Source organism: Entelurus aequoreus, linkage group LG05, assembly GCF_033978785.1.
Source record: "Entelurus aequoreus isolate RoL-2023_Sb linkage group LG05, RoL_Eaeq_v1.1, whole genome shotgun sequence".
NCBI lineage: Eukaryota > Metazoa > Chordata > Actinopteri > Syngnathiformes > Syngnathidae > Entelurus > Entelurus aequoreus.
Window position 1 is genome coordinate 25,935,202 of NC_084735.1, and position 14,688 is coordinate 25,949,889.

The following is a 14,688-nucleotide window of genomic DNA, read 5'->3' on the forward strand; positions in this document are numbered from 1 at the left end:
CTTTAAAGGTGGTCCTTAAAGGTAGTCTTTGGATGTGGTCTTTAAGGGTGGCCAGTTCCCTTGTTCCATACAGCAAACCATATGCAGACATCTTGTTCATAAAAGTAGCTGCGCTTTCTCTCTGTGTTGTGTACAACAGGCGGCGATGTGCAGCACCAGACCTGGAAGTAATGGCTGAGATGCCAACTTGAAGTCTCACGACAGATGGCTTCTTAAATAAGCCGGTACAAAGTCTTGCGATAGTTTGTAATACGGTAGACAATGATAAGTCTCGCGATAGTTTATAATATGACAGACAATATTACAATGATGTATAATGATAGTTAATCATAATAGATAAGAATTAGGGATGTCCGATAATATCGGAAATTATCGGTAACGGTTTCAAAATTATCGGTATCGGTTTCAAAAAGTAAAATTTATGACTTTTTAAAACGCTGCTGTGTACACGGACGTAGGAAGAAGTACAGAGCGCCAATAAACATTGAAGGCACTGCCTTCGCGTGCCGGCCCAGTCACATTATATCTACGGCTTTTGAGACACTCACAAGTGAATTCAAGGCATAATTGGTCAACAGCCATACAGGTCACACTGAGGGTGGACGTATAAACAACTTTAACACTGTTACAAATATGCGCCACACTGTCAACCCACACCAAACAAGAAATGACAAACACATTTCGGGAGAACATCCGCACCGTAACACAACATAAACACAACAGAACAAATACCCAGAACCCCTTGCAGCACCAACTCTTCCGGGACGCTACAATATACACCCCCCGTTACCCCCTACCATACCCCCCCACCTCAACCCCGCCCACCTCAACCTCCTAATGCTCTCTCAGGGAGAGCATGTCCCAAATTCCAAGCTGCTGTTTTGAGGCATGTTAAAAAAAATTAAGCACTTTGTGACTTCAATAATAAATATGGCAGTGCCATGTTGGCACTTTTTTCCATAACTTGAGTTGAAGTTGTTCTCTTATTTTGGAAAACCTTGTTACATTGTTTAATGCATCCAGCGAGGCATCACAACAAAATTAGGCATAATAATGTGTTAATTCCACAACTGTATATATCGGTATCGGTAATTAAGAGTTGGACAATATCGGAATATCGGATATCGGCAAAAAAGCCATTATCGGACATCTCTAATAAGAATGCAAGTAAACATTTAAGATGATATAAACTTAGAAGGTAAATAACTTTGTTATTCTAAAAAAAAAAAAAAAGACAGTTGAAAAATAAAAATGGACTCGAATTCTGTAAACAAAATTTTTACGTAAATACATTTTAAACATCTTAGAATAAAAAAATTTTCCCAGTTGGAAAAACTAGGTCTGACGTTGCTGAAATATAACCATAACGGGACATTCGGATTTGTAATCATTATTTTCTACTAATTTTTGTTACTTTGCGGAACTTCTCACTGGCGAGACGCGAGGCTGTCTGTCTGTGCTTCGTGTGTAAAGACGGCAGTCTTGCTCTCCGCCAACCTAGACAAAGATTGTGAATGACCTAAAAGAGGGCTCACTGCATTGAGTTAATTCTACAGTTAAATTAACGCGTGCAGGTGCTGAGAGCGATTCACAGAGTGAGACGTCTTTCTCCCTGTTTGAAGCGAGAGACAAAGAAACACGAGGCTCAACAATTTTGATTGGAGAACATGTCTGTCACTCAAATGCCGGTGACGCCGGACAAAAAAAAGCCTCTTGTGGTTATGTTATCACTCTAAATAAAACATTGATGTCGACTCGATGTCAATTAATCGTGCAGTCCTAACACGCAGCAAGCATCTTTTTAATTATATATATTTTTTGGGGTAGGGACCAGAGTACCGGAATCGGTGTGAACAGACTTCACAAACAATAAAACAGATTAATAAGCAGACTAATCAAACAACTGTCAAGCAAGAAATAAGATTCAACCCTCTTAAAAACAACCTCATATTCAGGCTCGTCTTATATTTGGGACAATACAGTAATACTGAACGTACACATTATGGACATGGATGAGCAGGAGAAAAAGAAGCAAAGACTCAAATGAAACAGTTCAGTGACCTCGTAGGTCATACATATTAGGGCAATGTCTTCCTGTGTCTGTTTGCTTTCCTGAACATGTCTCCCGTCAGTGTAAATGACATAACCGTAGAGTGGGGGTTGGGTTGGTCGGTGGGGGAGGGAATTACTCCAAATATGAGTGGTATTACTATAGGGAGGCATGCGGGTAAACGCTGTTCACGTGCCGTTTACTTAGGGAGGTAAATTACACTATTGTAAACCTACAGGGGGGTGAAATTTTTTTGCTGTGACAGTCTGACAAGCTAGCGCCCGGTCAACTAACTTGTACAATCTGCACACCTACTCTATACATATGTTGTACTAAGGTCAGCACAATGAGTGAAAGAAGAAAAAAAACATAAAACAAAAAACAACTTAACAATGCACAGAACCATTAAACATACTATCATCAGAACAAATTAAGGATGTAAAGATTAACAGTGTTAATGATAAACGTGGTAAAACTCACAAATGTTATATTACCGTTTGAAATTAGAACATTTTGTGAAATCGTCATTGATAAACAAACTTCGATAAACTCACAGACCCTTTCTGCTGGAAATGCAAGCTTGCGCTAATGGCTCGCTAGATAGTTTAAATGCTGACATGAATACCCTAACAACGGGAGGTGAACTTGCGTTACGTCACATAAAAATGAGCAACACTCGTTTTGCCTTTATCGTTGAATAACACGCTAAAACACAAGACGATAAGCATTTTTAAACACTCAAAAATAATATGGCAGAAGCCAGAACAATATGTCTTCTGCCAAACAAGGATTCTGTATCTATTTTTATTTTTTTTAATTTTAAATAAAACTTGGTAAAAGATTTTAGTGGGTCGAGTAGCGTACTTTTTGAGCATGTTAGCAACACCGTGAGGATAATAAATATGATATAGGGCTGGGCGATATGGACAAAAACTAATAACCCGGTATTCTTAGGCCGAATAGTTTGTATACGATATATACCGGTATCCTAAACAAAATGTGCGAAGTGCTGAAGGTTGCCGAAGTGTTTTATGTCTAGATAACCAGTGTTAAGAGTACTCAGATTATTTTTGTTGTAAGCAGTAACATAAGGTGTTGCTTATTTTTATACAGTGATTAGTTATGTCAAAGCAGTTTTCGCAATTTTTTTTCGTTAACGTTAGGTTTATAGCCTCACACTTGTGCCCGGGGATATTGGAGCTTTTATTCGCTCATTGCGGTGAAGGCCGCTTGCTGTTTAAAACTAATTTTCAGCCCCCCAGCCTCAGCACAAGGTTAATCCAAAAATCAAATAAATATAAGAGTAAGACACTAATTTGTAGGGCTGTGAATATTTGGGCACTGCACAATTCAATTAGATTCTTGGGAGTAACGATTACATAATAACATTAGGTGCCAGTTCCATTAATGACTACATTCCTCCATAAAATAGATAAATATCTCTGATAAATGTATATATTACTTAAAATAAAACTGGTCTTAATTAATACAATTCTACCCAAACATTAAATAAAGTAAAATACAAATAAGGCAAAAAGAGAAGTATCCAACACTTCACTTTTTTTTAATCGATTAAGAATAGTTTCAAATAGGAATCGCGATTCATTTGAAAATCATGATCACAATTATGAAAGCTACAATTAAATGAGGGTGATCGTCGGCAATATTAACATTTAAAAAAACAGACTCCGCTACATTTCAAACCAAGTATGTTAACAACGAACAGTCAGCCAACCACCAGAGGGCGACCGATTGACAGTGGACTCATGTGATAGTGAGTGACAACAGATGTTGAAGGTAGATCAGTCAATAGCTCTCCAAAACATTAGGAACAACAAAAACATTACTACATCGGTGCCCTCTCCTCCCGCAGAGATACTCACAGGGTACCAACAGGCATGCATTTTAACCCCTGAACACGACCATACACTAGGGGTGTAACGGTACACAAAAATTTCGGTTCGGTACATACCTCGGTTTAGAGGTCACAGTTCGGTTCTTTTTCGGTACAGTAAGAAAACCACAAAATATACATTTTTGGGTTATTTATTTACCAAATTTGTAAACAATGGCATAACATACATATACACACAGGGTCCATTGCCAGGGTTAATGTGGTCAACATATATAAAATAAAAACTAAATAAGATAAGGCTCAGAAAGGTTTTGTTAAGAAACCATTCTACATTTCAAGAGCTTTTTTTGATTGAGACTTTTATTAGTAGATTGCACAGTACAGTACATATTCTGTACAATTGACCACTAAATGGTAACACCCGAATAAGTTTTTCAACTTGTTTAAGTCGGGGTCCACGTTAATCAACATTAAACTGCCTCAAGTTGTTGCTCAGATGAAATAAAATGATAAAACTTTAAACAGTTTCAAGTCAACTCAGCCTCAGATTAACTTTTCTTTTTCCCCCTCAGCCTGGCTAACTTGGCAGTAAGAGGATATATGGGCTTATTGTTCTTCCACCATAGAAGTGGGTCAAAATCTAGTTTCTAATGCAATATGGTCTTAAATCTGCTGCTATAAAAACATTTGTTATTGCTTTAGCCCTGCCTGACTCGCAGAGGAGAGGCTGCTTGAATGCGGTGGTGACGCTTCAAATGGTTTAGCATGTTTGACGTGTTGTCAGAAGCAGCTGCTAAACAATGTCGGCAAACTTACGTCCGCTATTGTTGTATCAAGCAGCCAAAGTGTTCCCAAACGGGAGATCTTAACGAGGCAGGACGGTCTTCCAGCTCTGGCTTTTACATGTTGTTGTAGCCCGGTCGTTGCTAGCATGCCGTGTGTTGTGCCTCGGTGTGCATTGTTTACACAACGTGCGCTACGCTACTTAATATGTCCGTGTGGAAACTCGTTCAGTACACCTCCGAACCGAACCGAAACCCCCGTAACGAAACGGTTCAATACAAATACACGTACCGTTACACCCCTACCATACGCTTTGTCGTTCTCTAGGCACTCCCGCTAGTGTACCGAAACCCGGAAATGCTCCCGCACGGATGAACCGACAACAAACGCCACAACAAGTTGCACGGCAAAGCTGAGTTGGGGTGCACATCTAAACAAATCGAGTTGCGGAGACACGTTCAACGTTAACAACACTTCCCTTCTTTTCTCAACCGCCATTGTTTTCCCGCGCTGTGAAGCTGGTTGCTAACAGAGCAGGCTGCCCGCCACCATCGCAAAGCTACAGCTACAAAAGCGGGGGTGCCCAAAACACAGACGACCGTAACATCAACCGTGCACGGAGGGACCCCTTATCCAGGGGTGCCAAACTCATTTTAGCTCAGGGGCCGCATGGAGGAAAATCTATTCCCACATGGGCCACTGTGGTAAAATCATGGCACAATAACTTCAAAATACAACTACGACAACTTCAGATTGTTTTCTTTGTTTTACTTTGGCCCAAAATATAACAAGCCCATTCTGAAAATGAACATACTACAAATAATCCTCTTGTTAGTTAGTTGAAAATTCTGAGGAAAAAATTGGTGCAGTTTAAAAAACACAATGAACTTAGACTTCATCTTAAGTGTATCTACAGAGCAGTTAAACTTTAAGTCACAGCCCATCTAGGATTTAACAAAAAACTAAATAATGCATAAACAAAAACGCTTCTATGTATCAACTACCTCATATAAATTATTTGCTTGCCCAACAGAATTGCTATTGCAACATCCAGTGGACACATTTAGAACAGCAGTTTCTTTAAATTAAAAGTGCAGCTCAATTTTACACTTAGCAAACCCATCAGGGTGTACCCCGCCTTCCGCCCCAGTGCAGCTGAGGTATGTATGCTCCAGCACCCCCCGCGACACTGAAAAGGACAAGCGGTAGAAAATGGATGGATGGATAGCGTTACTTTGCCAGCTAGCCTAAATGCTAACATGAAAACAGCCATTAACGTCTTTCCCCATTTTTTGAAACATTGTACCCCAATCTAAACCCGTACAAACAAATTACTGTCTAAAAAACTAAGATACAGTATTCACATTGAACTTAACGGCTATGCTGCCTTTGCACAAAGTGATCGATATATACTCGACAGTATCGAGTTGAAGCACACTGTGTTTTCCACAGGAAATGCACTCGCGTGACGTCGCATACACCGGAAGTCAAGCAATGATCACCTAATTTGCATTTAGTAAAAAAACATTGTAAAACGTTTACAAATGAAAAACATATTTAAACACACAAATATAAATGATATTGCTCTTAATGAAGCCAGAACAATATTTGATGTTTTCTCCGCCAAGAAAGTATATTGTGTGCCTTTTTTTTTATTCATACAATTTAGTTAAAAGATGTGTGTGTACAATATCAATACCGCTGTAATAATGGTAACTGTGATTATTTTGGTCACAATAACTTTAGCCATTTTATTTATTGTTTTATTTGTATATATTTGAGGGTCCCTCATACCCTCCTCAACAAAGACAGAACCTATTTTATTGCTTTTGGTTGGGATTTTTATTCAAGGAAACATTATTGCTAACAGACATAGTATATTTTATTGTTATTATTGTTTTGTTTTATTTAACTTGGATATTTATAAGTTTACATTCCAATTACAATGTTAAAATATACAAGACATGCCCGTTTATTTCATTTGAAAGGGTATACTTGCATCATTATTACTATGCATTATCAGTACATCAGTGGTTAATTTGGTCTCAAAATAATGTTGACAATAATATCGTTTATCGACAATAATTTGGATGTCAATATATTGTCCAGCAAAATTTGTTATCGACCCAGGCCTATTGTTATCGACATCTCTTATCACGATATGGAGATGGTAGGGCTGTGCCAATAAAAGACATCAATATGTATATATCGCGATAGACACTTAATTGGTATCAATTAAAAAATGTGTTTGATATACATGTATAGACAGATATACACACATATACAGTATATACATACATGTATATGTACAGATACACACATTCATTAATATTATATATATATATATATATATATATATATATATATATATATATATATATATATACACACATACATATATATACGTATATATACATATATATATACACACACACACACACACACACACACACACACACACACACACACACACACACACACACACACACACACACACACACACACACACACACACACACACACTACCGTTCAAAAGTTTGGGGTCACCCAAACAATTTTGTGGAATAGCGTTCATTTCTAAGAACAAGAATAAACTGTCGAGTTTCAGATGAAAGTTCTCTTTTTCTGGCCATTTTCAGCGTTTAATTGACCCCACAAATGTGATGCTCCAGAAACTCAATCTGCTCAAAGGAAGGTCAGTTTTGTAGCTTCTGTAACGAGCTAAACTGTTTTCAGATGTGTGAACATGATTGCACAAGGGTTTTCTAATCATCAATTAGCCTTCTGAGCCAATGAGCAAACACATTGTACCATTAGAACACTGGAGTGATAGTTGCTGGAAATGGGCCTCTATACACCTATGTAGATATTGCACCAATAACCAGACATTTGCAGCTAGAATAGTCATTTACCACATTAGCAATGTATAGAGTGTACTTCTTTAAAGTTAAGACTAGTTTAAAGTTATCTTCATTGAAAAATAAGGACATTTTAATGTGACCCCAAACTTTTGAACGGTAGTGTATATATGTGTTTTTTGGCTTGTTTTATTTTTTTGGTCGTAAAAAACAGAAAATATAAAGCATGGTTGGTTGCATTAACAAAGGCACTGGTCTGTAACCTAGCAAAATAGGAAGTGATCACTCAGCAATGGGAGGCACAGTTTGGTTGTGCCATATTGCTGTTGATTCTTTGCATGGAGTGAAAAGAGAAATTAAAAATGAGTGTTACAGAGAGCGAAGAAATAGTGTATAAAACAGGAAAAGTCACCTTGACAGTAAAAGCAGTTTTTAAAGCTATATCTGCGGCCAAACATTATATCATCTATATTGTATGTTGCACAACTCTAGGTGAGAGTTTGACCTTGAAACTTCCATACTTCATGTCTAAATCTAAATAACCTGAAATAAGGAAATAATTGAGTTCGATCGTAAATGTTATTTTACGAGCATATGAGGATATTTGCAACAAGAATGGATGGCCCTCAGCAGCGTGCAGAACTTGAGCAAACCAAACAACCCTAATTTACTTCAGCACCAAACTGTACACGCTGATTTAAAAAAATATATATTCATACACTATTCAATGTGAAATTATGAAAAATGTCCTCAAAAATCCAGAAATTCATCCGTTATATAATGTTTCGTGGGAATTGTCATGTATTTTGATGTAATTCTGCAAGAAAACAAACAACTGCAACATGTGAACATACTAAGATTGCATTCAGACTCCCTTTAAGCTAGCAGAGTGTCAATAATGTACAGCAAGGTTAAAAAGGAAGGGAAAAGCAGCACTATTGGTGGAGGAGTATACCACAGGGTAGGGAGGCTGCAGCCTTTCCATTAGATTCAATTATAAATGGCCAAGAGCGGAGGGACGGGCAGCCAATCAGATCTCGGCTCGCATGTCAACCTAAGACCAACTGTCTAGTGGCTCTGACAGCAGGATTTTACCTCCATAATTCAAATCCCAAAGCAAAAGGCAATCTGCACTTAGCTAACTCCAGCCAGCGGGGCTTGTGTTTACAACGCGGATCGAGGGGCGAAGGGGGGAAAAAAAAGAACCACACCGACTTGACTGAAACCTTCTCGTCAAATCGCAATCACACTTTAGATCCGAGTTAAGAATTGCCTTCAAATGTGCACACTTGCTCACTGTGCAGCGGCGTTTTATAGCACGTAGCGGCTCTTAATGAATATGCAAGTGGATTTTGCACGTCGACGGCTGTCATTTAGCTGCTGTTTGGACACTTGACAGTTTGATAGCATGCATGGCAACATATGGCAACAATGCGCGTCGTCTTGTTTGAGCTCCAAACACCAGCGACCTGGCTGCAATCTAATCATGGGAGAAGGAGAAGAAATACCTTTAACACACCTTCTCCTGCAAACTCCTACCGTACTCGGTCAGAACTCTTGCACGGAGACAAACACCGCACGCTGCCCAAAAGTTGTTTTGGAGCAGTAAACACAGGTCGAGGCTGGATCTAAACACTATTACAGGGGGTGGTGTTGTGAGGAAGAGAGAGGCAGCCATTTTAGAGCTCTTGCTCCATAGACAATGGCTGGTCCAAAGCGAGATGCTAGCTTAGCATGTCGTTTCCCAGCTTCAAGTTAGTCGGTGTGAGGAGTGAGAGTTACCTGGTTTCTATTCGGAGGCTGTCCGGTGTTCCCCGGGCTGATTGGAGACGGGTGGTGGGTCCTTTGTTGCCAACCCGGATGAACCCCACTATACTGAGTAGTGCTCGCCATGTCCCCGGCTGCCTTGCTGCCCCCTTCCTGGTTGTTGTAGTCTCCTTGCGGGTAGTTAGGGTAGCTCCTGGCCGAGCTGGGGGACGTCAGAAGCTGATTTAAAGTTGGCGTGGACGTGGGCTGTTGGTTTCCCATGTTATACCTCTGGTTGTTATAGGAGGCAGCCATTCCTCCTGCTGGCTGCTGCTGCTGCTGCTTGCCTGGCTGCCCCCCAGCCGCGGGAGGCTGGTTGTTACGCGGGGAATTCATGGCCGCGTATCCTTGACCCTGATATGAAGTCCTATTCTGGAAGTAGTTGTTGTAGTGGTTGGGGTAGCCATGTTCGTGGGAGTTAGCGGGGTAAGGGTCCATCATGCCCGGCCCCGATGCAGCTGCCATGCCAGGGCTTTGTTGTCCGCCATGTTGATGAAAAGGGGCCCGGCTGTAGTGCTGGTTGTAGCCGTACGGGGGTGGTGGGAAGGGGCCCGTGTGGTGGTGTCCCATGCCCGGGTGGTTATTCCCTTCAGGCCCACCGGAATCATTCTGATTATTATTATTTACCCTGGGCACATTCCCGTTGCCGTTCTTCATGTCAGGATCCCCTCCTCCCCCAGCGTTGCCAGCATCGCTCCCGTCCTGCAGCTCCTTTTGGCCGGGAGATCCTCCGCCCGCGTCCTTGTTCTCATGCTGCTTCTCCCCCGGCACCGCGGACTCCTCCTGCGAGTCCCGATCCGGCTTTTTGAGTTCGGATGGCGGGCTAGTGTTGAGAGTGGCGACCTGAGCCGCCATGATATACCTCTCGCTCTCCCCCCCACTCTTTCTACAGCCGCTTTCTCTCAGCAAGGCGACTTACTCACAATTAAACTCCGAATGATCATTGAATATAAATACAATTTGATTGATCACAACATACCCGTTGTCCCGGTTCATCCCCCCCCGGTGCCCTCCGTCCGGACCCGGTATCCGGTAAATCCACCGCGACTCCGTTTCAACTCAAAACAGGAGAGGGGAAAGTTTGGGGAAGGAGAAAAGGCGAATAGAGCGGCAGGTGAGAGGATTTCGCCGACGCCAGAGTGTGTTTGTTGCGTGAAATAAATGTAAAAATGAGGGGGTTCTATCACACAAGTAGAACGCAAGCGACAAATCGAGCGAACCAACACGAGGCTCCGCGAGACACAGCCATCTTAGCGAGCTGCCGGGAAACCGCGAAAACCCGGAAGTGGATCGCACTAAAACTGGATCTGGACTAACTGTGCTAACATTGTTTACAGTGCAGGGGTGTCCAAAGTGCGGCCCGCAGCTAATTGTTTACCGGCCCGCCACACATTCTGGAAATACTATTGTAAAAATAAGAAAACACATTAAAAAAAGTGCAATGAGGTGAAATCTCACGAGAAAAAGTTGCAATGTTGACACAAAAGCTGCCATGCAGGCTGTTTTTTCTTTTCTTTTGTTTTTCTTCATTTTTCTTTTTTTTGCCATTGCTCAAAAAAATACAAAATAATGACAAAAAATCCATGTTATAATGAATTATTTTCAGGGCTCCAATTACTTCAAATATTTCACTTTAAAATGTTTTATGTGGAAAATATTGCATACATTGTGTAGTAGCCATATAAAAACATCAAAGTTTTCTTTGACAAAAGCGCATAAAACAAACAAAAAAATAGTTCCAGCATAAAATCGACAGATATATCTGAAGTTGATCTCGTAACTTAAGTGTTGAAAGTAAAAGAAAAACCTAATAAAAATGTATGACTTTATGAGTGGGGCACCTTTTGGAACCCAAATATATTTAGTGATTTTTTATTTATCTTTTCACTGTGATTGCTCAAAAATGTGAAATAATTAAAATCAATGGTGTCCTGCATTATTGATCTTTTAGGGCTCTAATTACTAAATACTGCATATTTCAGTTTTACTATAAAAAAAACTAAGTTGTTTGACAGAAAAGCCATAAAACATTTTTTAAAATTTGTATTACTTTATATCAACTTGAAGTTGATATAGAGATTTACTGTAAGCGTTAAATAATTTAAAAAAATTATAATCTGACTTATTTTTAACATTTTAATGACTGAGACCCTTTATGGTCCCCGGGACCCCTAAAGGTAAAATAAATAAATAAATGCATATATTTTGTTACGGTTTGAAAATGAAAAAGATCAAAATGGCCCCCACATGCTTTAATTTTTCCGTGTGCGGCCCTCAGTGGAAAAAGTTTGGACACCCCTGGTTTACACCCAAGAAGGGCCATTGTTTATCAATCAATCAATCAATCAATCAATGTTTATTTATATAGCCCTAAATCACAAGTGTCTCAAAGGGCTGTACAAGCCACTAATGTACAAGCTCTAATGCATTTTAACTCCACTCATACATAAACATATCAAGCACGTTAAAAGGCCATGCGTGTTGGCTTAAAAGTTGTATGCAAATCAGGGGTAATTGACTAAAAAAATGAGGGTGAGTTCACACTTGACATTCTCGATATGGAAGTAAATGTGTGTCTTTAGTACGGAATGGGTTTTTTGGACACTGAATTTATGGCGTTTGAATTTTATGAACTGCAATTTTTTACGTGCCATGCGTGTTATTACAAATACAGTACATACGCTGTGTACAAACAAAACATGAAATGTGGGCTAATGCATTTTAACTCGACTCACACATAAACATATCAACCACGTTAAAAGGCCATGCGTGTTGGCTTCAAAGTCGTATGCAAATCAAGACTAAAAAAATTAGGGTGCGTTCACACTTGACATTCTTGATATGGAAGTAAATTTGTGTGTTTAGTACAAAAGTTTTTATTTTGGACACTGAATTTATGTAGCTGAATTTTTTGCCTTTGAATTTTATGAACTGAAATTTTTTACGCCAAATTATGCTGACAATTTCATGGGGCAAAACCTGTGTTTTTAAACATTTGGTTTGTTAAAATGCAGTGTTTCAAATTTGAGTGTGTAAAGATTCAGTTTTAAAAAAATCAATGCAGAAAAATTCAGTGTAAGAAAATTAGTGCAGAAATATTTGTTGCTTCAAAACTTCATTCTGCTAATTTTTTTTGGAATTTTGCCTATTGTTCACAATCATAATGACAGACACTAACACACAAGTCTTTTTTTTTAGGATTTTAGAGATGATAAAAAAAACGCTTGAAAGATGCGGCTAATAGGAGTCACCTTTGTAGTATTCAAAGCCCTCTAAAACAACTTCAAAACCCTCCATCAACATTTTATATACACACTGCAAATCTATATATAATGTAGTAACAGACACGTTTATAACAATATGTAATATGTACAATATTTACCATATTTTGATCGTTTTAATCATTTCCGGGACTGACTTTTTACGCGCATTGATTTCCGTTTCCATAGCAGCGCACTTCTGACTTCTGGCAACAATGATTGTTCTAATCATGGCAGACTTGGTAACAAACAACGAAGACGACTATTATTGGAAAAATGAGTATTCACAACCTTATCTGTTTGAACCGAATAAACAAAGGATGAACTGCTGCTTCTAGAAGCGAGCATGAAGAAAAAGGTGAGATGCTGGAGCTGAATTTGGAGACAAGCTATTTCGACATAAATGGCGTGCTTACCCCAAATAAACCAGAAAAAAGACCAAACAGACAACTGTCCATCAAGTGAGTCACACTTTATATTGATCATGATACACGCAACATGTCATGCGTGTTATTACAATTACAGTACATACGCTGTGTACAAACAAAACATAAAATGTGGGCTAATACATTACAGATACTGTAATATGATTGTTTATGTTTTTCAGTCAGTACAAATTGGTGGCTCATCGCGTTGTTGTGCATTACAAACTCAAACGCGTTTCGTACCTGCGTAGAAGCTAGCTTATCTCTTGCCGTAGTTAGCTTCTACGCCGATTTGTTACTACGACAGAAGAAAGTTCCTCAGTGTTCGCTCTTACAAAAACAATGTCGCTACAGTTTGGTTTATTATACAGGTTACGAGATGTAAATGAAGTATTGGTGACGTTTTTTTGAATGCATTTTCAAAGTTATTTAGAGATAGAATAGATTGCTCTCATTAGCTGCATTGCTAGGTACCTAGAACAAGCTAATTTTTATATGTTAAAATGCACACAAAAAAACACCTTTTGTCTTCTTGTCTCTCGTAATGATTGTGAACAATGGGCAAAATTCCCCCAAAAAGTGCAGTTCCCCTTTAAGACTGAAGCAATCAATTTTCTCTCAGAAACAGCCAATGAGGTGCTTCAGTCTTAATTTGCATGGGTCTTGAGTTTTGAAGCAAGAAATATTTCTGCACTGAATATTTTTTACACAAAATTTTTCTAGACTGATTTTTTTATACACATTTTTTTACACTGTTTTTTTCTGCACTGAATATTTCTGCATTGAATTTTTACACATAATTTTTATACACTGTTTTTTTTAACAAAAATGTTTGTGCATACATTTTTTAAACAATTTTTTTTATACACTGATATTTTTTTACACACAATTTTTATACCCTGATTTTTTTACATTATACACTGAATTTTAAAATACAATATTTTAACAAACTGCATTCGACACGTAAATTTTGCCAACAGATTTTTTTCTGCACTGAATATTTCTGCATTGAATTTTTACACATAATTTTTATACACTGTTTTTTTTAACAAAAATGTTTGTGCATACATTTTTTAAACAATTTTTTTTATACACTGATACTTTTTTACACACAATTTTTATACCCTGATTTTTTTACATTATACACTGAATTTTAAAATACAATATTTTAACAAACTGCATTTGACACGTAAATTTTGCCAACAAATTTTTTTCTGCACTGAATATTTCTGCATTGAATTTTTACACATAATTTTTATACACTGTTTTTTTTTAACAAAAATGTTGGTGCATACATTTTTTAAACAATTTTTTTTATACACTGATATTTTTTTACACACAATTTTTATACCCTGATTTTTTTACATTATACACTGAATTTTAAAATACAATATTTTAACAAACTGCATTTGACACGTAAATTTTGCCAACAGATTTTTATGTAATGGAATTGTCAGCATAATTTTATTGAGTTTACAATATTAAAACGCAAAAAATTAAGTTACATAAATTTAAAAGAAGCTTGCGTAATAAAGACATAAATTAATCTCCATACTTGGTCTTGTTAAAACTGACAAGAGTAGTACGGTTTGTTTGGACAAGTGCAAATATAGTCCAGGTAAAACAGGTCATAAAGTAAGGACAATACCGG

At 38.3% G+C, this 14,688-nt stretch overlaps 1 protein-coding gene across 5 annotated transcripts in view; it reads right to left on the reverse strand.

Moving 5' to 3' along the window:
• arid1ab (AT-rich interactive domain 1Ab) overlaps positions 1 to 14,688 on the reverse strand; it is a 194,929-nt gene that overhangs the window by 81,002 nt on the left and 99,239 nt on the right. Inside the window, exons 1-2 of one of the 5 annotated variants that reach the window (XM_062047515.1) lie at positions 9,582 to 10,639; positions 9,329 to 9,515 (exon numbers count right to left, since the gene is read on the reverse strand). The exons of 1 other annotated variant lie outside the window; for it this stretch is intronic. In XM_062047515.1, coding sequence (XP_061903499.1) covers positions 9,329 to 9,515; positions 9,582 to 10,207 — 813 coding nt within the window. In that variant the 5' untranslated portion in view covers positions 10,208 to 10,639. Of the gene's footprint in view, positions 1 to 9,328; positions 10,640 to 14,688 lie in introns of those variants that run through there. 3 more of the 5 variants (XM_062047514.1, XM_062047517.1, XM_062047518.1) reach the window with 3 other exon arrangements.